The sequence below is a fragment of the Diabrotica virgifera genome, chromosome 7 (genome assembly GCF_917563875.1).
Source record: "Diabrotica virgifera virgifera chromosome 7, PGI_DIABVI_V3a".
NCBI lineage: Eukaryota > Metazoa > Arthropoda > Insecta > Coleoptera > Chrysomelidae > Diabrotica > Diabrotica virgifera.
The window spans coordinates 255,077,184-255,099,741 of NC_065449.1; the positions used below are offsets into that span (position 1 = coordinate 255,077,184).

Below are 22,558 nucleotides of genomic sequence, written 5' to 3' on the forward strand. Positions count from 1 at the left end.
AGATTAAATGGCCGAATGGGAAGAAGGGACAGCGATCAGATTATTGGAAAATATGGAGAGGCTGTTTTAAATGAAAACGGTGCTCGACTTATTGGCTTATGTGAGAGCTTATTGTTAAACGTGACAAATGGATTCTACGCTCATAAAGACATACACAAATATACATGGGCGCAGCTAACCAGAGGGCTAAGGTCAATTATTGATTAGGTCATCATGCGCCAATAATAAAATCTACAAGTTATGGACACAAGAACATGTACATAAAAGTAAAAAGAGCTGTTAAAATGGAGAATTTTAGATGCATTTCTTTTTTGGGAGTCTTAGGGGGGATATCTCCGACTATATTCAAAATCTATATTTAAGAAGCAACTGGATGAGAAAATTCATCTTCTTCTTCTTTGAGTACCGTGCCCAAATTTTTAGGCGTGGGTAGCTTCCATAACAATTTGCCGATATCGTTCTCGATCTTGTGCGGCATGTAACAATTGATCTGCTGATAAGCCAGTCCATTGACGAAGGTTTCGGAGCCATGAATATTTCTTTCGACCAATTCCTCTTTTTCCGTCAATCTTTCCATTGAGTATTAACTGCAGCATCCTGTATCTGCTACCTCTCATTATATGCCCCAGATATTCAAGTTTTCTCTTTTTTATCATCTTCATTAAGTCACCTTCGCCTTGACCTACTTTGTTTAAGACTTCTCTGTTTGAAATGCGTTGAACCCAAGATATTCTGAGCATTCTACGATACGACCACATCTCAAAGGCTTCTAATTTGTTCATCATGTTAACCTTCATGATCCAGGTTTCACATCCATACAGTAATAGAGGATACACATAACATTTTAGGAACTTGATTCTTAGTTGTAAATTCAGCTGAGAGTTGCTCAGAATAGATCTAAGTTTCAATAATTTAAATACCTAGGGACAATGATAGCAAAAGTAGGAACATAAAAATTTAGCAGAAAATACAATAGGGACGAAATTGAGTACAAACAGTAAACTCATTACTTTCTAAAATTAGTTTTCGAATAAAAATGATAATCTATAAATCGGTTGTAGAACCAATTTTGACGTATAAATCTGAATGTTGGCAAATACCGGTAAATAAGAAAAAAAAACTGGAATTGGTAGATATTGATTATTTATCAAAGAAGACCGTGTCGGATGTCCAGACTTGATCACATTCCAAATGAAGAAATAAAACGGACAGAAAGGATTTACAATGTCGTAGAGAAAATAAAGTAAAAAAAATTATGGTACAGGCATGTAATGCAAATAAAAGACGAAAGATAGCCAACACAAGCCGTTAACTATATTCCATGGAGTAAAAGAAGGAGAGAAAGACAAGAATTAGAATGCAGAGAAGTAATGAGAGAAATAATGAGAGATCGAGCCATAATTGAATAGGGAAGGACCGACCGAAAAAGGTGGAGAGAATAATTATAACCTCAAAACATTAAAATAGTTTATTGTAACCAATTTTGCATTCAGTTTTCCCCTAAATTTCCCGACTGTTTTGAAACAGCGGCTGAAAGTACTCCAAAAGCACACTACTGTTTACGTCCCATTAACTCACCCTTTGTTTTTCGATACCTTAATTACTAAAACTAATATTGAAATTTTCCATTTTCAACAAAACCATTATCTTTGCGTTGGAAGGAATTGTTTACTAGAACGAGTGTGCTTGTGTATTGTGTGTTAGCTTTTTCATCAATAGACCTGGATCCCGCGTACTAAAAAAGTTTATTAATAGCAAGCTGAAAAATTGTTAATAGTTTAACGGTGTCTAGTCGGACAAATTTTGATATACGGAAACACTGGAAGAGGCAAAGTTTTAATTGTGGAACAGGTTATAGATTTCAAACGTCCGACTACAAAAACTTTCATGTATTCTGTCGGACAGAACTTCCAATTGATTTGTTACCATTTCATTAAACTCTCATGCAAAAATCAGACTGCCATTTATCACCTACATAAATCCTGTCCATAATTCCTTCCTAAGGAGAAGCTGCAGAGTAACAAGGAGAGATTCATAGAATGAATAATATAGAGATTAAGAGGAGAATGGGAGTGAACTCATACATAATAGACTACATCGAACAGAAGAGATTAACCTGGTACGGACATGTCAGAAGAGCAGACCAAAATCGTTGGATAAACCGAATAACAGAGTGGAGCCCGATAGGAAAAAGGAAGAGAGGCAGTTTCAGAGATGAAGAGGACGAAGCAATGGAAAGAAGAAATGTACAGGAAGGGAACTGGCAATACAGAAAGGGCTGGAGAGAACGGTTGAGTGAAGGAATACAGTGAAAACTGTGAAAATCCTTAGTATACATATTGATGTGATCTTGATTATTGATATGAGATAATATTCTTATTTGTCATTTAATTTAATCAATGCATTAATAATAATTTAATTAATTAACCAGATCACATATCAATATGTTTTCAATCTCAGGGCGAATTATAAAATTAATTACTTACTTACGTGGCTTCTCAGTATTTCTCAATGGTTCCTAATCGGGATAGGAAAGAAAAGAGTAAAATAATACACACATATGGGTTACAATTATAATCAAAATATTGTTTATTTTATTTAAATGGCAATCACTGCTTAATATGTGCTAGATCTTATTATTCTTAAACATAACATTTACAAATGGGAATCTTATTTCCTTTTGGTTTCCAATTGAAAGTTTTTATTAACATTTAACTATTAGGATTTATTAGCAACAATTCTATTTAAGTTTGATGAAGCTTTTCTGATATTATTGATTATGTTCTTCAATTTATAATGTGGTATTTAATACGAAAAACCCATACATTCATGTCCAAACAAATGAGACTGACCTTTTTCTGGTGAACTGAGAATGTCTTCACACAAGACCCGTTTCCTGCTATCCTTGGCTGCGATCAAAACCTCGTCCTGGCTTTCAGTAATGTTCTCCTTTGAAGATTAGCTCGTATAGCTCTCGCTCCTGCTTCTGTCGTGATGCTGTGTTCTACCTTTTTCGAAACTGCAATCAGCTACCGGGACACTCTTGGCTCAAGGAGGTTCTTTACTCTCAACCTGGCCTACCTCTCGTTCCACGATAGATCTCCACACTCACGGAACTACACCGGCTTTCTCACTCTCCGTACACTACCGTCTACTACTCAACTTCACTTCTCGACAGCTCAAAACATTCTGATTTCTATTTTGAGTCATTCACCTACTTTCTAAATATCCCTTCCAGATTCACAAATCAACCTTCCACCACCAACTCTCATTCGCAGTCTTCCTCCAAACCAATTTTTAATCTTTCTAAATATGCTTAATGGATTTCCAAAAAAAATAGTTAATTCCCATTCTAAAATTACTTTCTACTATTTACAAAATTTAATGACCTATTATCTACTTCAACTGAGTCTTATTTAGCATAGGCTAATGATCGAACCTTCCGCGAACAACGATAATGACCTATTATCGATTTCACTTGAGTTTTATTTAGCATATGCTAATGATCGAACCTTCCGCGAACAACGATAATGGTACGCGCCATTCACTTTGTTTATTCTAAGCGCATTGTTCCGAGTTTCATTTAATCACTTCTTAAAATTAAATATAACAATTTGTTGTATACAGGTTGTTCTAAATTTATATGCCCGTGGTTGAGAAAATTGAAAATATTTTATATTAAATTGAATTCTGTTTATAATTATCAAAATTTAATTTTCATATCAAATAGAAATATAACAATATATAATTCCTGTCATTCGACACGTTCTACGTGTCGGACTTATTAAAGTGTCGCAACATATTGGTCGGACAAAAATTTTTTCATATACACTGCGATGCAAAAAAATCGATCCACTAAAAATTTGGTCATTTTTGATGTTTTGAATGTCCTAAACCTGGTGTCCGATTTAAGTGACTTTTTACCACGTTATAGCCTTATTCATTGACAATATCTCTGTAATAATATTGTTGCCAGACAGTCAAACTGTCATTGTATACCGGGTGTACGAATCAAACTGTGTTTTTTCTCAAAGTTCGCATCACCCTGTGGACTATTCTGGCATTTATAAAATACTGAAATTAAAACCTAACTATAGCCTCAGGTTTTCTTAACATTTTGTTTTTCGATTCATTCGCTTATGTTGGATAATAAAAAAGTTAGGTACTTTAATAACTGGCCATGTTCGTCATCAGTACAGGGTGTTTCTAAAATATTTGCACAAAACTTTAAGGGGTTATTGTACATGAGAATATAATGACAATTTTCTTTATAATCATATGTCCGCAAACGCTTCGTTTCCGAGATACGAGATGTGCAATTTTTTTACAAACTGATGATTTATTGCTTTAAAACCAGTTGAGATGTGCAAATCAAATTTGGTGGGTTTTAAGACGTAGTTATTGTACATTTTTTGACATACAATTAAGAATATAATATTCACCAGTGGCGCGCAAACGGGTATTATGACCGATAATATTACCCGTACGCACGCCAATGGTGAATATAAAATTCTTAATTGTATGTCAAAAAAATGTGCAATAACTACGTTTTAAAACCCATCGAAATTGATCTGCACATCTCAACTGGTTTTAAAGCAATAAATAAATCACCAGTTTGTAAAAAAAAATAACATCCTGTATCTCGGAAACGAAGCGTTTGCAGACATATGATTATAAAGCAAACTGTCTTTTATTATTTTCTCATGTAAAATTACCCCTTAAAGTTTGTCGCACTTATTTAGAAACACCCTGTACTGATGACTAACATGGCCAGTTATTAAAGTACCTAACTTTTTTGTTATTCAACATAAGCGAATGAATCGAAGCAAAAAATGTTAAGAAAACCTGAGGCTACAGTTGGGTTTTAATTTCAGTATTTTATAAATGCTAGAATAGTCCACAGGGTGATGCGAACTTTGAGAAAAAAACACAGTTTGATTCGTACACCCGGTATACAATGACAGTTTAACTGTCTAGCAACAATATTATTACATCGATATTGTCAGTGGATAAGGCTATAACGTGGTAAAAAATCGCTAAAATCGGACAACAGGTTTAGGAAATTCAAAACATTAAAAATGACCAAATTTTTAGTGGATCGATTTTTTTTCACCGCAGTGTATTATATTAAGTTTGGTATTGAATAAACTTAAAAACAACCTGCTAGTTTTCACAATCATAAACTGTCAGTATGATACGTTCCACAATTAAAATCACGTTTCACAATTAAAACTTCCCCTGTTCCAGTGTTCCGTACATCAAAGTTTGTCCGACTAGACATCGTTAAGCTATTAACAAATTTTCACCTTGCTATTAATAAACTTTTTTTTGGTACGCGGGATCCAGGCCTATATTGTATATTCGCTTTTTCATGAACACGTGTGATACATTTCCTATCTGGATGAACACTTTGGGAAATTGCGTAAACACTGCATCCATTGGGAACACAGCGATAGGAGTGAGTATCTGCTTTTTGAATTACGATGGAACGATCGGGATATATAAAGAGATATTTTGCAAAACTACGAATATTAAGGAATACCTCCATTAAATATATTAGCAACTGGAAAATTCATTCAATATTAATACGTTATAAAAAATATTCTTGTAAGAATAATTTATAGAACACTAAAATATTCAAAGTAAAATGAGAAAATAACGCGTTAGATTCTCTGTTCGGAAAGGAAAATCTAGTCAGATATATAAAGGCGAATAGACTCAGATGGGCAGGGCATGTGATACGCAATAACGAGAATTGCCTTATAAAAAATGTGTCTTGGGAAAGAACAGATGGAAGAAGGTATGTAGGACGGCCTAGAAAAAGGTGGAAAGATGCAGTCAAAGAAGATCTGGAGAAAATGGGAGTGAGACAATGGGCATTAGCGGCACAGGACCGACAAACATGAAAGGCAATAGTAAATTAATGACTAAGTAACTGGAACAAGAAATATGGACAGATGAGGGTAAAAATTAACGAAAACAACTATATCCATGGCCTTTTGTTTGCCGATCATCAAATAGCAGAAGGCAAAGAAGACAACCTCTATAATATGATAAAAATGCTGGAAAAAGAATTTGAAACGTGGGGTTTTGGAAAGTAGTTATGATTAAATGCAATACATGGTCACTGAAAATACCGCAGGAGACCTAAGTAAAACAAAAAATGAAAATAAATGTTGGGGGGTAACTTTGACAAATACAGGATTTTCTTCTTTGTGTGCCGTACTTGTTTTCAAGCGTTGGCTATCGTCATAACAAGCTGATAAAATGTTTCTCGGTCGGCAGCTATATGAAACAATTCCTCGACCGTTCTACCTGTCCATTGTCTAATGTTACGCAGCCAGGACCGTTGTTTTCGTCCAACCCAGCGTTTTCCTTCGATTTTACCCTGAATGATCAACCGGAGTAAGCGATATTTAGATCCCCTCAATATAATATGACCGAAGTATTGAACCTTTCTCATTTTTATGACGTTGATCAATTCTCGCTATTTGTGCATGGTCTGCCGCACACGTTCGTTTGATATGTGTGCTGTCTACGGGATTCTGAGCATTCGACGGTAACACCACAACTCGAACGATTCTAATTTGTTGACATTCTTCATTTTTGTTGTCCATGTTTCACATCCATAGAACAAAACAGACCAGAAGTAGCACATCGATACTCTTAGACGTGTGGTCAATGATAGACTTCCACTGCACAATTCAGAACGCCAGCTAATGAAGCTTTTTTGTGCAAGTTCTATTCTGGTCGAAATTTCCTCGTCATTTTTAACTCTGCAGTCAATCCAACTACCCAGATATTTAAAGTATTCCACCCTTTCCAGGATTTTGTTATCTAATTTTAGTACTGAATCTTCGATATTAATTTTTCCAATCATCATCCATTTTGTTTTCTATGAGTTGATTATTATGCCCTTTGCATTACTTTCGTTGTTTACACGGTTCAGCACATTTGAAGGTCTTCCAGACTCTCTGTCATTATGGTGGTATTATCTGCGTATATAATGTTATTAATGATTTCACCACCTATTTTAACGCCTTCGTGACGATTGTTTAACACTTCCTCAAAAATTGGTTCGGTGTAGGCATTGAACAATGTCGGTGACATAACAGATTCGGGGTCATCCATAAACTACGTCGTTGAGAAGAGGGAGGGGGGCTTGCTTATTACGACGGAATACGACAGGGGGAGGGGGTATGAGTGCCCATTCGACGTCGTTTAATATATTGGTATATTTAAATTTGTCGCTATTGTGTCTATAAAAATAATTTTTTACTAGCTTCTACCAGCATTAAATATCAGATAGTCATATAAAAACGTATAGTTTTTGATATGAAATTGAAAATAAAACAAAACGTTTACGAATAAATATTTATCCACAATTAAAATCACGTTTCACAATTAAAACTTCCCCTGTTCCAGTGTTCCAGTGATCTTTGTTAAAATTAAAAAGAATAATTCTATTATAGATACTTTTATTGCATACTTTTCATTTCGTTTTTATCAGTCACGGCCTTAAAATAATATTAGGTAGCACTTTTGTACAGGACAACAAACAATAAGACATTGTTCTTTGGGTTTAAACAATCGCTTCTACATACAGAACAAGGTCTGAAAGCAAAAAAATATTAAATTATTAGTTCATTTATGTGCTGTAAACTGTGTGTGAAATAACATTTCTGAAAGAACGAATAGAAATAAAATATTGTTCTCTATTTAGTTAGTAAGTCGTATTTATACTTTAGAAGAAATGACATCGAAATCAAAACAAAATAAATATAAAGATTTATATGATGCAGTTAAGAAAGCATACCCCGCAAAATCTTGGTCCAATGCTATTTAAATGCATTCTTTTTTTTTCGAATACTAAGAAAACTAATAAAGATTTTTTAAAAATTTAAACGCAGATTGAAAGACTGCATTATTGCCGAGGGCCAAAAGTTCCTGAAAACATCTATAATGTTTATTTTAATAAGTTGCAAGGGTGAAAAAAAAAGAGAAAATTTTGTCTGATTTTTCATTTCAGATATTTCATTTAAAAGAAACCTTTTGTTTATTCTAAGGGACTTTCAACCCTCGGTAATAATGTAATCTTTTATTCTGCGTTTAAATTTTTCAAATATATTTATTAGTTTTCTCAGTATTAGAAAAAAATTAATGCATTTAAATAGCATTGGACCAAGATTTTACGCCTACCCCCTCATATTTGATTAAAAAAACAGAAATAATACTGATTTTTGAAATCAATGAAAGGGGGGTCGTGAGTTGCAACGACGTCGTCGACATGGGGAGGGGGGTCGTCTCTAAACGACGAATTACGACGGAGGGGGGAGGGTATTAAAAAAGTTCAAACTTTTTACGATGTAGTTTATAAATGCTCCCTTCCTGTCTGACACCACGCTTAATAGAAACTTTAGCTGAAATTTCTTGGTCCAACTTAATACAAGCGGCCTGATTGAAGTAAAGATTTTTGAGCAATCTAATGTCGTACGTGTCCGGACCAACTAAGTCCAACCATTGAAATAATAATATATGTGGTACTCTATCAAAGGCTTCTTCGAAATCTATAAAGCATACGTAAATATTTTTCCTAAATCAATGCTCTTTTGTAAGAGTAATCGCATGCAAAAAGAGCTTCCCGAGTACTCATACCGTTTCAGAAACCAAACTGTTCGTCACCAGTTGTCCCCTCACAAAGATTTTAAATGCGAGAATGCAATATTTTCATAAAAAAATTTGAGCGTGTGACTCATTAAACTGATAAGTCAATAGTCGCTACACTGTTTGGCATTCCTTTTCTTGGGAATAGTTACAAAGATTGATTCTAATTATAGTTCGTAGTTATAAATATTGATTTTATATTGATTGAATATTGATATAAATATTGATTCTATTGTGTAGTTATAAATAAATATTGATCTGACAAATACAGGATGAAGGAAATAAAATAAAAACTTTAAAAGGGTAAACCCTGTAGTTGGCTGTATACCTTCGTAAAAACAACGTGGAATGAAGTAAACACTTCTGTTGTATGTAGGTATATGAATTTATTAAAAGTCTTAAGATTTATCCACAAGGGAGTGGAAGTACAAAACGTTTTCGGTCAAACTGTCCATCATCAGTGTAAACGTCCAGTGTATGGTATGTTAAACAGTAAATGGTTAAGTTCAATTAGTTACCACTATAAACAGCCCGGATTAACCGATAATAGTATAAAAGGCCTGGTTTCAGGTAAAATTTATTTTAGGCTGTATTATGGGAGTACTGTCTAGTCAGTGTTAATTGCAAAATACCAACTCTATCTACCTCGGTGGCTTATCGCTCCGGGTGGGTCTTAACAATGGGCCAGGTCAGATAAATTTAATAATATTTACGACCGCACTAATTGAATTCAAACCATTTACTGTTGAACAAACCATACAAGTAATTGAAACTAGCCACTTCAATAGGTGTAAAATCCTCTAAATAACATTATTGTTACATTATATGCTATATAGTAGTCGACATTAAGTCGATGTCTTAAGATTATAAATATCACATGGATGTATGTCATCCTCGCTCGGAAACCTCTCACCTGATCACAACAACCTTGTGCAATTTCCGAGCAAAGATGACATACATCCACATGTGATACTTATAATCTTAAGACATCGACTTAATGTCGACTACTATATAGCATATAATGTAGCAATAATGTTATTTAGAGGTTTTTACACCTATTGAAGTGGCTAGTTTCAATTACTTGTACACTGGACGTTTACACTGATGATGGTCAGTTTGACCGAAAACGTTTTGTACTTCCACTCCCTTGTGGATAAATTTTAAGAATTTTAATATATTCATATACCTACATACAACAGAAGTGTTTACTTCATTTCACGTTGAAATAAAATAAGGAAAGCCATAACACAATAAGTACATTCTGTTATTTGGGGCGACATTTTTTTTCCGATATTCATTCCCATTTTGTATTTTTTAGATAAAATCAATTGATACACGATACCAAAAGCTTTGTCAAACAAATGATAAAGCAGGTATTTAAAAACCACCAAAAACTATTGCCTGATTTTTAAATTGAAATTAATTTGGGCACCTAATTGAAAATTTATATCGATTGCTGAGGCCATCAATTTCCCTGTTATTCAACGTATAGTAAACCACTTTATATTCGAATGCCACAATGATCACTATGTCACAATATCCATCAACCATATTTGCTCCTCGTTGATAATGCCAATATTTGCACTTAATTGCAGTATCCATGTTCGTTCATCTATAATTTATATATTTGATATTCTCTGTTCAGTACAATTTCTGATCAAGAAATACAGAACACACAGGTATTGTTTGAGTGGGTAGTATTTGCTTTATAGCTAATTTCTATTATTACTTGGATTAGAAAAAACAATCAACTTCAAATAAATTTTGATGGATGCCATAATTCACTAATTTACATATATTTCAAATCCAGCAGAAATATTGAGAGCTGCGATCCAACCGTAGAAATTAAAAGCCCTTCTTCTTCTAAAGGTGCCTATCTACTAGAGATGTTGGCGACCATATTGTCCTACCTTATTCTATTCACAGAAGCTCGAAATATATCAATTGACGTTAGACCAGTCCACTTCTTAAGATTAACCAGCCAGGATATACGTCTACGTCCAAGCCTCTCTTGCACTCAATCTTGCCTTGTAGATTCAACTGTATAAGTCGGTATTATTATTGTTCTTCCGCTGTAACTTTTCCCATGCGTCACGATTAATTTTCAAACAAATTAAGTCATAACATAAAGTGAAACGAACGTCGATGTGTATATACATTTTTTATACTGTATACTATATACTACACACATCGGCGTACGTTTCACTTTATGTTCTGACTTAATTTGTTTGAAAATGGATCGTGAAGCATGGGAAAACTTATAGCGGACGAACAATATTTATTATTACACATAATGTGGCCGAAATAAAATATACGAAACAGGCATAATACGAAATGATTGGCTGACACACCGGTGTTTATACCAAAGAAGAGAAACTCCAAGAAATGTGAAGACCATAGGATTATTAGCCTGATGAACCATATGATGAAGCTTTTCCTACGAATAATACACAATAGAGTATACAATAAACTAGACGAACACACTGGTCAAACTCAATTTGGTTTTAAGAATGGCTTCGGAACAAGAGAAGCACTTTTCTCAATACGTATGCTAGTTGAAAGATGTATAGAGATGTCGATTATGATGTATACTTGTGTTTTATAGACTTTCAGAAGGCTTTTGACCTGGTAAAACATGATAAACTAACAGATATTTTAAGATCACCTAATATCGACGATAAAAAAGCTTAAGGATCGATTCCAACCTCTACCAAGAACAATAGGCTAAAATCCGAATAAAAAGCGAAACATCTGGAAAAATCAATATCGAGAAGAGAGTAAGACAGGGATGTGTTCTGTCACCGCTGTTCAATGTTTATTCTGAGCATATATTTAAGAAAGCTTTGAAAGGCACCTCGGATGGTACAATTATAAACGGACAATGTATAAATAACCTGCGATACTCTGATGACACGGTTATTCTGGCAGTTAATGCTAAAGCACTGCAACGCCTAATGGACCGAGTAACGACCGCCTGTAGCGAATTTGGAATGAAATTGAATACAAAGAAGACAAAATTGATGGTCATCGGCAAGCACCCAAACAGATGGGTGAAGGTCAATGTCGACAGAACAGATCTGGAAAAAGTATTATTCTTGATCTTGGCGTATCTTGGAAGCAATCTTGATGAAACTTAGGACCACTCACTAGAGATAAGAACACGTCTCAAAAAAGCACGAACAGTGTTTTACAAAATGCAAAAGATTCTATACAACCGCCAGCTGGGTATCTCATTGAGATCTAGAACACTCAAGTGTTCTGTTTCCTCCAACTTGATTTATGGTGTTAAAGCCTGGACAATGACAGAAGCAACACAGAAATAATACAAGCATTCGAACTCTGATGTTACTGTAAAATGCTCAGAATATCCTACATGAGCCATACGACAAATGCGGAAGTCTTGCAAAGGATGAACAAGGAAACAGAGCTTATGCTTATAATAAAAGAACGGAAAACACAATATTTGCTTACATCGTAAGAAATCAAAAGTATGAATTGCTCTAATCAAAGGCAAAATCAATAGCAAAGGGGACCAGGAATAATACGCAACCCTTGATTTAAAAACCTACGACAATGGGCAAATATGACCTCCATAGAACTATTCAGGGCGGCTGCAAACAACATTAAATGGGCAAATGTAATGGCCAACGTCCTTAGGATAACGCACCGTAAGAAGAAGTTAAAAATTTAAGACACTGCTGTATATTAATATCACATCGATTGTATCAATATTGAGACCAAAGGCGTTGACACGGCTTATATTTAACTTATTTCCTGCATGGTCGATAAAGCAGCTTTGAATTTTATACGGCAATATAAAACAACAAATTGCTGCATTGTAATGTAAAGTTGCGCCTGCTGGATAAATGGCGTATACGCGATTTCTCTTTCAGAACATTTTCTAAGGTCATAAATTATTTTAAACCACGTCACATGATTCGTATCCCGCGGCATAAATTTAACACGCCTGACGACGCGTAATTACCGATCCTGCAAAAAATTTAAGGAAACCTAATAAATCCTTTTTATTGACAGTTTTTGGCTAAAATTATCTGGTTACGCTAGAGCCGCAGTAGTGGAGGAAAGGGTACACAAAAGCGCTATATTATGCATTTCGCTTCAGTAAATTATTACTTGAGTAGTGAAGGGAAAATGGTCCGAACTAGTAAAATAATAGGTACTAATATTACAGACTAGGGCATTTAGCACTGAACAAATCGGAATAAATCGATTTCTAAATACAGCACCTAGAGGCTTTTTGCATTGTATTCAGGAAAAAAATCTAGTATAGAAAATGGGCTGAAATACACTAATTGCATTTTAAAGTGCATACAATGCATCCAAAAGTGCAAAAGTATGTTAAAATAAGCATGTTAAGGGCCAGATTTTGTTACACGGCAGTTTTTAGGGTCGCTGAATACGAATAGGTCATCAGAACCGACTCCCGAAGCAGCTGGTGCCCAGAATTACTGCTATGGCATGTCATCTGGAGGATCGGCACTAAATTGATGCAAACAGATTACTTGAAGGTTTTTGGAGTCGTTAAACACAAAAATCAGAATCGACCCTCGCAGTACCTGGTGTCCAGTGTCACTGCTTAGGCACGTCATCTTCTGGAGATTAGAAGGTATTCGGCGTTAAATTGATGCAAATAGATTACTAGGGCGGATTTTGAGGTTCCTGAAAACGAATACGCTATCAGAACCGGCACCCGGAGCACCTGGTGTCTAAGGTCACGTCATCTTCTGTAGTTTCGAGGTATTTCGGCAATCAATTGATGCAAATATATTACACGAAGGATTTTTGGGGATACTGGCATCAGAACTGACACCTTGAGCACCTGGTGCCAACCCTTACTTCTAAGGCACATCAGCTTCTGTAGTGTCGAATATTTTCGGCCTTAAGTACATGCAAAGAAATTACTAGGCGGTTTTTGGGGTCACTGAATACGAATACACCATCATAACCGACCTCCGGACCACTTGGTGCCCTAGATCAGTGCTAGGGCATGATAAATTTTAGTGTTTTGAGGGTTTTTAGGCACCAGGTGCACTGAAGGTCAGCTCTGACGGGGTATAAACCCCTATTTAAACCTATCCAGGTTAGCTGAACAGACAGGACATGTATTCTGCCCCGCATTATACATCTCCTGAACTGAAACTCGCCTGGAGCTTTTTTTTTAAACTAATATTCATTATGTGAATAATATTATAGAATGAATAAAGGCCTTTATTATTATTATTATTATTATTTAATCTATTTGCATCAAGTTAGTTCCGAAAATACTGGAAACTACGGATTTCGTGCCTATTCAGTGAACCTGGGCACCAGGTGCTTTGGTGGTTGCTTCTGATGACGAATTCGTCTTTAGCGACCCCAAATCCACCCAAGTAACAAAATCTGACCCTTAATACACTTATTTTAACATGTTTATGCACTTTTGGATGCATTTTATGCACTTTAAAATGGAATTATTCATTACCATCCATTTTTCTAAAGTAGACTTTTTTCCTGACATCATCCTGAGCACAATGAAAAAAGTTGCAAGTCTCTAGATACTGTATTTAAAAATAAATTTATTTTGTGCTAGATGCCTTGGTCTCTTAATAAAATCTTTCAGGGGCAAAGAAACTGGGAGAAAATTCTAAAGGATTAATTTTTATGTAGTACATACAACGACGAATTACCACAAATACCTCATTTGGTCATTAAATACATAAATAAAGAATAAACTATGAGCCATAATAAACAATATAATTTTTTTACTTACCACAACTAAATTCCACATTTTGGCAGCCTCTGCGACTGTTGTGCAGACAGTACTACATCCAGCCAAAAGCATTAACTTGGTTGGCTGATTGTAAAGTAGATTGTACATAACGCTAGCACCCAATCCCGGTTCACACTGTAAAAAAATAAATACGAATTAAAATTAAATGTCTATCTATATACACTTCTCCAAGAAAATAACGCACCACCTTAAAAATGGGTCATCATTTTTGATGTCTCGAATTTCGTAAACCTGTTGTTAAACAGGTAAATTGTTATTGTATACCGGGTGTACCAACCAAACTGATTTTTTCTCAAAGTTTGCGTGACCCTGTGGAATATTCTAGCATTTTTATAAAATACTTAAATTAAAACCCAACTGTAGCCTCATGTTTTCTTAACATTCCGTTTTTTTGAATCATTCGCTTATATTGAATAATAAAAAACTTCTTTTCCGTTTTTCTGGCGGTATCCATCTCATTGTAATTTTTAGGAGTCTTTCATCTCCCATTCGTTGAACGCGTCCATACCAAGTGAGTTAGTTTCGTTGTACCTCTTCCACTATTGTTTTCTGCTTACCTACTTTTTCTCTTATCTTTTCATTTCGAACATAGTCACATTTCGATATTCTGGCAGCTCTTCTAAAAAAATCCATTTCGGTAGTAAGCAGCTTATTTTCGGATTTTTTTGTCATTTGTCACACTTCGGAATCATACACGTTAAAATTGGTTTCGGAATAACGTCGTACACCCTCATTTTTGTATTTAAGGTTATGTTATGTTGCCACAAGACAGGGTTTAGGGCTCTAGTAACCTTTCTAGTCTAGTGTTTTCAAATAAGTTTCATAAGTTTCATTACCTAGTGTTTTTAAATAAGTATGTCAAACTTTAAAGGGTAATTCTGCATGAAAAAATAATGACAGTTTGCTTTTTAAAAGTGTGTGTGCAAATGCTTCGTTTCCGAGATAGGGGGTGTTGAAATTTTTCTTACAAACTGACGATTTATTTATTGCTCTAAAACCGGTTAAGACATGTAAATTAAAATTGGTGGAAAGACCAAGTTTTCAATCTAATAGCACATAAAATAATATTAAAAATATTACTCTACATCCCACCAGATTGAAAGCAATAGGAACCTTCTCTGGTTACACCTCCGAGGCTTCTAAAATTTGCAAGCCATAACGGATGCCGAGACTAAGAAAAATGAGGGAATTTTACAATTTATAATTCACGTCCCATCTGCTCAGCGCGGTAAAGTTCCAACGAGAATGGTTCCCTTCGTACTCCAATCAGAGTAAACATGTAAAGCAAAAAAGAATAACCATTTTCAATTTCGTTGCAACACGAAACTACAGCCGCATTATATTCTAGTTCAATCAGAGAGAAAATAACATTAAAAAAATTACTCTACATTCCACCAGATTGAAAACAATGGGAACCTTCTCTGGTTACACCTCCTGGTTTTCAATCTAGTGGGATGTAGAGTAATATTGTTAATATTATTTTATGTGCTATTAGATTCAAAACTTAGTCTTTTTAGAAACGTAACTGCATCCTTGGTTTTGTCCTGATTATGTCAGAGAGAGCAGCATATATGCCTCTTAATGAGAGACTAATAAGTTTCGAAACCGGTAGAGGTGCTTGCTGCACTCTCTGATTGACCTAGAATATAATTCGGCTGTAGTTTCATGTTGCAACGAAATTTATAATGATTATATATTTTTGAAAATTGGTGGTATCCCAGAGGTAGTTATTGCGTATTTTTTGATATACAATTAAGAATTTTATATTCACCATTAGCGCGCATACGGGTAATACGACCCTTACTCTCCGGAACTCCACGGAACCCCTGAGTGATGTCCACGGAATCCCGAGATTCCGCAGAACACAGTCTAAGAAACGCTTATTTTGATAGATCTTCCCCTTCTGTTTTGAGGTTTTCGTAGATAGATAGTCTGATGCCTAGATATTTAAACTCCATCACTTCTTCTTTTATATTTTCCACAGGATTTTTTTAAATCTGTAAACGTTCACAACAATATTTTTTGTAAGTGATAATATACCTACCACCACTTGTTTTGGAGAACTATATTTTTTATTGATTCGATTTTTGAATAAAATACTAATAACACTAAAAATATATTGTCAAATCAAGTATTATAGTCTGGGAGCCCAGGCCCATTTTCACCATTTAGTACTAATAAGCTAATTTTTCATGAGTAGCTTCATTTTGACGAGACGCCCAATTTTTGTCTTTACAACAATTTTTGTTTGTGGTAGCTAACAGAGGTAGCAGAGGTGAAATATTTTGATCTAACGATTCACAAAAATTTATTACTAAATTGGCTTTTTTTGTTGTTTCTCAAACCCTTTTCTTAAGATAAATCCCTAAAGAATATAATATAAGATAATTATCCCTAAACAATATTTGTCCTACAAAATACAAGGTCTTATCAACCCTTTCCAACATCATTAACGAGGTCATGAAAAATAATTACTAACCGTCTTATTTTTGTCTGTTAATTAGTTAATACTTATATAATCTACACCCTCAATGTCCTACAAATTGCGTGGTACGTTATCCTGGTCCTACGTTCAAAAGTTGTAGTAAAAGTATCTTATTATGTAAAAATAATTACTATCAATAGTCCGTTCTTTAACGGTAAAATATTGCAACACCTCTAAATTTTAAAGAACCGCTTGGATTGACATGAAATTTGGCATACACATAGCTAACAAGTCAAAGAAAAAAAGTGATATTGTGCCGATATGTGCTTTTGCCCTAGGGGTGGTTTTCACCCCCTCTTGGAGGTGAAAAAATATTCGTCCAAAGAAAGTCAGGAAATGGATAAACTGGCTAATTTTAAGTAACTTTTCTCCTATAGAGATTTTTCACTAAGTCAATACTTTGCGAGTTATTTGACAGTGAATATGTTCATTTTTTCAACAAAATAACCACGCTTTTAGACGGTTTTTCGTAAATAACTCAAATAGTAAGTATTTTGTCGAAAAAATATTTTTAGCAAAAATATAGCCTGTAAAATTTTTTAAAAAATTGGTGTATATATCACGTCTCCACACCTAGTAGAAGCAGAGTTATAGCTAATGAAATATAGGTTCATATTCGTCAAATTCCAAATGGAATACTTTAACGTGAAATAACCAAAAATTAAGCACATTTCGGGGAAAATTCATTACAACTTATTTAAAGTGTTTAAAAAAGCTTCATTTTTGTTTTATAAAAAAAATTTCTAACATCAAAATTAAACAAGTTACGCTCAAAATAAAGTTAGTCCCTTTTGGTTTTGGTAAAAAAATCGAGAAAGTCACCCCCAATTAGTATCTTAAATGAACTTAATCGTTACGACTTCACAAGTTTCTTGACTCGTGTATATATTGTTTATATGATCTGTAAGTTTTATCGGTTCAAAGTCCTTATTATTGAAAGGGCTGTAGTTAAAAGTGGTTGAACGAGTCACTGATCACGAATGTATGCAAATTTAGAAACACCAAATCTTAATCAATTTTTGACTAACAGAAAAACAAAAAAATAAATGATATTCAGAAAAGCAAATCTGACTTTTTTTGTTTTTCGATATTTTTGGTATTTCTAACAATTTTTAAGTTATTTTGAAAAAAGGGATATTTTTCAAAATTTAAATTTTTTGAAACCAAATTGTTTCAAAAATAAGCACTTTGACTCGATCAAACTTACAGATCATATAAACACAACATAAGTAAAATAATTTGTGGAGCGGTAACGATTAATTTCATTTAAGTTGCTAATTAAGGGGTGGTCTTCCCGATTTTTTTTTTTGCAAAAACAAAAGGGACCAACTTTATTTTGAGCGTAACTTGGTTAAATTTAATACTAGAAACTTTTTGTAAAAACAGAAAAAGCTTTTTTTAAACACTTTAAAAAAGTCATAATAGGTTTTCCCCAAAAAGTGCTTAATTTTTTGGATATTTCACGTCGAAATATTCTATTTGAAATTTGGTGAATATGAATCTATTTTTCATTGGCTATCACTCTGGTTCTACGAGATCCAGAGACCTAACGCATACACCATTTTTTTTACTTTTTTATGTGCTATATTTTTGCTAAGAACGTTTTTTTCGACAAAATACTTAATTTTTGAGTTATTTGCGAAAAACCGTCCAAAAATGGGGTTATTTTGTTGAAAAATGAACATATTCACTCGCAAATAACTCGAAAAGTGTTGACTTGGCGAAAAAGCTCTATAGAACAAAAGTTACTTAAAATTGGTCAGTTTACCCATTTCTGGACTTATTTTGGACATATATTTTTTCACCCCCAAGAGGGCGTGAAAGTCACCCCCAGGGCAAAAGCACACATCGGCACAATATCACTTTTTTTGACATGTAAGCTATATGTATGCCAAATTTCATGTCAAACCAAGCGGTTCTTTAAAATTTAGAGCAAAAACCGTGAAAGAATGGACTACAAGTACAAGCTGAATATTCGTGGATAGCTTCGAAGAGACGCCCAAAAATTTCCTGTACGAACATTTTCGTGTGTGGTATCTAACAGGGGTAGCAGGGTTGAAGTATGTTAATTTCACGATTGTCAAAAATGTATTATTAACTGTTTATTTTTTATCTAAACTGTTTCTCTAAATTAGACGAAAAAATTTTTGTCTTACAAAAAGCAAGTTTTTGTCAAAGAGTCCCCCTTCTCAATACGTACCATGAACGAGTTTATAAAATATAATCCCACTTGATTTTTTTTCTTTTTTTTTTCTGTCGGTTAGTTAATATTTATATAATTTAACACCCAGGTTGTCCTACAGATAATTGAATGGTCCGTTATTCCAGTCCTCCAATTAAACACGTATTTGAAATTCATGAAATTAAAAATCATTTTATTTTCTGTTATTAGAGCTGAGTTACACTGGTACAAGTACGCATACGTACAGCGTTGTTTACAGTGTGTTAGCAACGAATATAGACGCATAGGCTTTTTCACCACATTTTTTGTGCACATGACAATAATATTCTTGTCGGACTAGCCATACATACCTGTTTTCTTGTAGGACATTGTTTTATTTGGATGAAAAATATACTTACCTATCACGATACCTTTATCCTACAGTTACCTACTAATAAAAAAATGGTCTTGTGCTATTGACAATTTTTGAACGTAGGACCAAGACAACGTACCACACAATTTGTAGGAGAATATGGGTGTTAAGTTATATAAATATTAACTAACCAACAAAAAAAAATCAAGTGGTTAGTAATCATTTTTTATGATCTCGTTTATGATACATGTTGAAAGGGGGGAATTTTTGATAAAACCTTGCGTTTTATAGGACAAATATTTTTTCGGCGAATTTAGATAATTATCTTGATTATTTCATTCATAGGAGATTCTGACCAATAAATTGTGCAATTACTACAGAAATCTGAATTAAATCGATAATTTTTGATAATCTCCCGTCGTTAAGTATATTACGTCAGATGCCCTTCGTTGCTCCGAAAAAATACATTCAGTGACATTAATAACAATTAATGTTTTAAAAATTATAAAAGTGATGACTTTCAATCGTCAAATATTTATAAAAACTGTGTATTTAATGGTACTAATGTGTACTTACATAAATAAATTGTAATAAAATTTTGGTTTTGAACAGTTTTATTCATGAAATAATCGCAACAAATTGCACTCGAACCCTGAAATTAATATAGAATTTTTGCTCTCGTGACACTTTGACATAATTTCACTCGCCTTCGGCTCGTGAAATTAAAACTGTCAAAGTATCACTCGAGAAAAATTCAATAATTTCAAAACTCTTGTGTAATTACTACTGAAAATTACCAAAAAAAAACAGTTAGCAATAAAGTTTTGAGAATCATCAAATCAACATATTTCATCAGTGCTAGCCTTGTTAGCTACCATAAACGGAAATTGTTGTAAGGAAAAAGTTGGACGTCACATCAAAATGAAGCTACTCACGAAAAGTTAGCTTCTTCTTCTTCTTCCTGCTTTACAAATAGGCTCAATGCCTGTTTTACTTCGGTTTTTAGCCTCAATTGACATTGTCTGACCATCGTTTCCTCGGTCGTCCCAATGATCCTCTTCCATTTGGCGATTTGTCTCTTGCTATTCGTGCTATTCTATTTTCTGCCATTCTTTCTATGTGTTGATTCCATTACATTTTTCTTCTTTTGTTCCACATGTTTATTTCTTGTATACCACATCCCGCTCGTATTTCCTCACTTCTTACTCTGTCTCTTAAAATTTGGTTTGTTATTTTTCGTAAGACTTTCATTTCTGCTGTTTCCAGCAGTTTTGTGTTTTCGCCGTATCTGCTCTTGTTTCGGTTGTGTACGTCATTATCGGTCTTATTGTTGATTTATATATCCTGGTTTTCGTTTCCATTGTGAGGTATTTGTTTCTCCAGATTGTGTTGTTGAGACATCCTGCTGCTCCATTCGCCATGTTCACTTGTTTTTGTACTTCTTCTTCCACTTTTCCGTAGCTTGACAGTTTTATTACCAAGTATGTATTCCGCTTCCATCACTTGTTCTATTATTTTGTTATTTACGACCAATTTACATCGTCTCGGTTCCGCTGATATTACTATCGATTTAGTTTTATCTGTTGGGATCACTATGTTGTATATGAGAGCCGTGTCTTCGAACTATTTAATTAATCTTTGTATGTCATCTTCATTTTCGGCTGTTATTATGGCGTCATCGGCGTAGCAGATCATCTTTATTTCCTTTTCTCTCATTCTATATCCTCTTCTTTTTTTAACTTTCTTTATTATTTCATCAATTATCAGATTAAATATTAATGGGCTCAGCGAATCTCCTTGTCTAATGCCAGTTTCATACTTGATAGGTTGCGATAGTTTAGCTTACATCTTACCATAACTATGTTATCTTTATATATATTCTCAGTCATCATCCAACCAATTCCCGTCCACTGGTGCACATAGGTCTCCCCAATTGTTTCCACACTTCACGGTTTTGTGCTGATTGTTGCCAGTTTTTACTAATCCGCCTTATATTATCTGTCCATTGTGTAGGCGGTCTTCCTCTATTGCGTTTATCTTCTCTTGGTCTCCATTTCATTAGTTTTCGTGTCCATCTTGAATCTTTCAGCCTGGTGACGTGTCCTGTCCAGTTCCATTTGAGCTTGGTGATACGTTCTATAACATCTGCGATACCGGTTCCTTGTCTAATACATATTCTCTAATATATTTCTTATAATATATCTCTAATATTCAGTCATTCTATATTCAGTCATAATATATATTCTCAATGGCTTTTATTAAATCCAGTGATAGTCCCTTTTCATATAATAAATGTATCGCGTCCCGAATTCTCACTATATCAACCGCTTTCTTCAAATCTATCAGGCACATATTATATGCTGGTTTGTTGTATTCCAGCATTGTTTGTTGTATTGTCCATTTTTTTTGTATTGTCTTATTACAAAAACTGCATCCGTGCATCATCTTTCTGTCCGAAATCCATGCTGTTCCTCTTGAAGAGTTATGCGTTCGTTTATTTTTGTCGCTATAATTATTGTTGTCAATTTGAGTGTTGTATAAAATATTTTTTGCTCGATAATTATTTGGAAAAGTTATCTTCTTAGTAATAACTGGTGAAAATGGCCAAGGCATCCCAGACTATTAGGATTCCATACAAATTAAAATACTTATAATAATTACGATTATGACCTTATTATTGATTAATACCTTTGTACTTCTTATTAGTGATGCTAAATTTGCTGCGCAACCTTCCGCTATCATCCCAATCCACCAAATCAGAACGATGAGTCTCACCGTCACCGTGTCAAGCAGAAATGTAGGGGGGACGGGTAAAATGGGCAATAAATGTAAATCTGATTGTTTCGAGTGCATGCTCGGAATTCTGATGTCTCGGTTGCTTCTAAGGTTCATCAAACTAATTTAATATTGATTTCAATTCTTTCTCTCTTTCTCGTGTTCCTTTTGATGACTATTCAAACGATTTGCATAATAAAGATGAATCTGAGTTATCGAATAAGTGATTTTCAGTTAACTGAGTTCATTCAATTTCAAGAAAGTTGTGGACATTTCCGAATTTCTTATCAGATGGTGGAATTACAGTAC

General features: G+C 34.2%; 1 protein-coding gene across 1 annotated transcript in view; it reads right to left on the minus strand.

Moving 5' to 3' along the window:
• LOC114330394 (gamma-aminobutyric acid type B receptor subunit 1) overlaps positions 1 to 22,558 on the minus strand; it is a 363,275-nt gene that overhangs the window by 319,075 nt on the left and 21,642 nt on the right. The window contains exon 3 of the mRNA XM_050657124.1: positions 14,435 to 14,569. Coding sequence (XP_050513081.1) covers positions 14,435 to 14,569 — 135 coding nt within the window. The remainder of the gene's footprint in view (positions 1 to 14,434; positions 14,570 to 22,558) is intronic.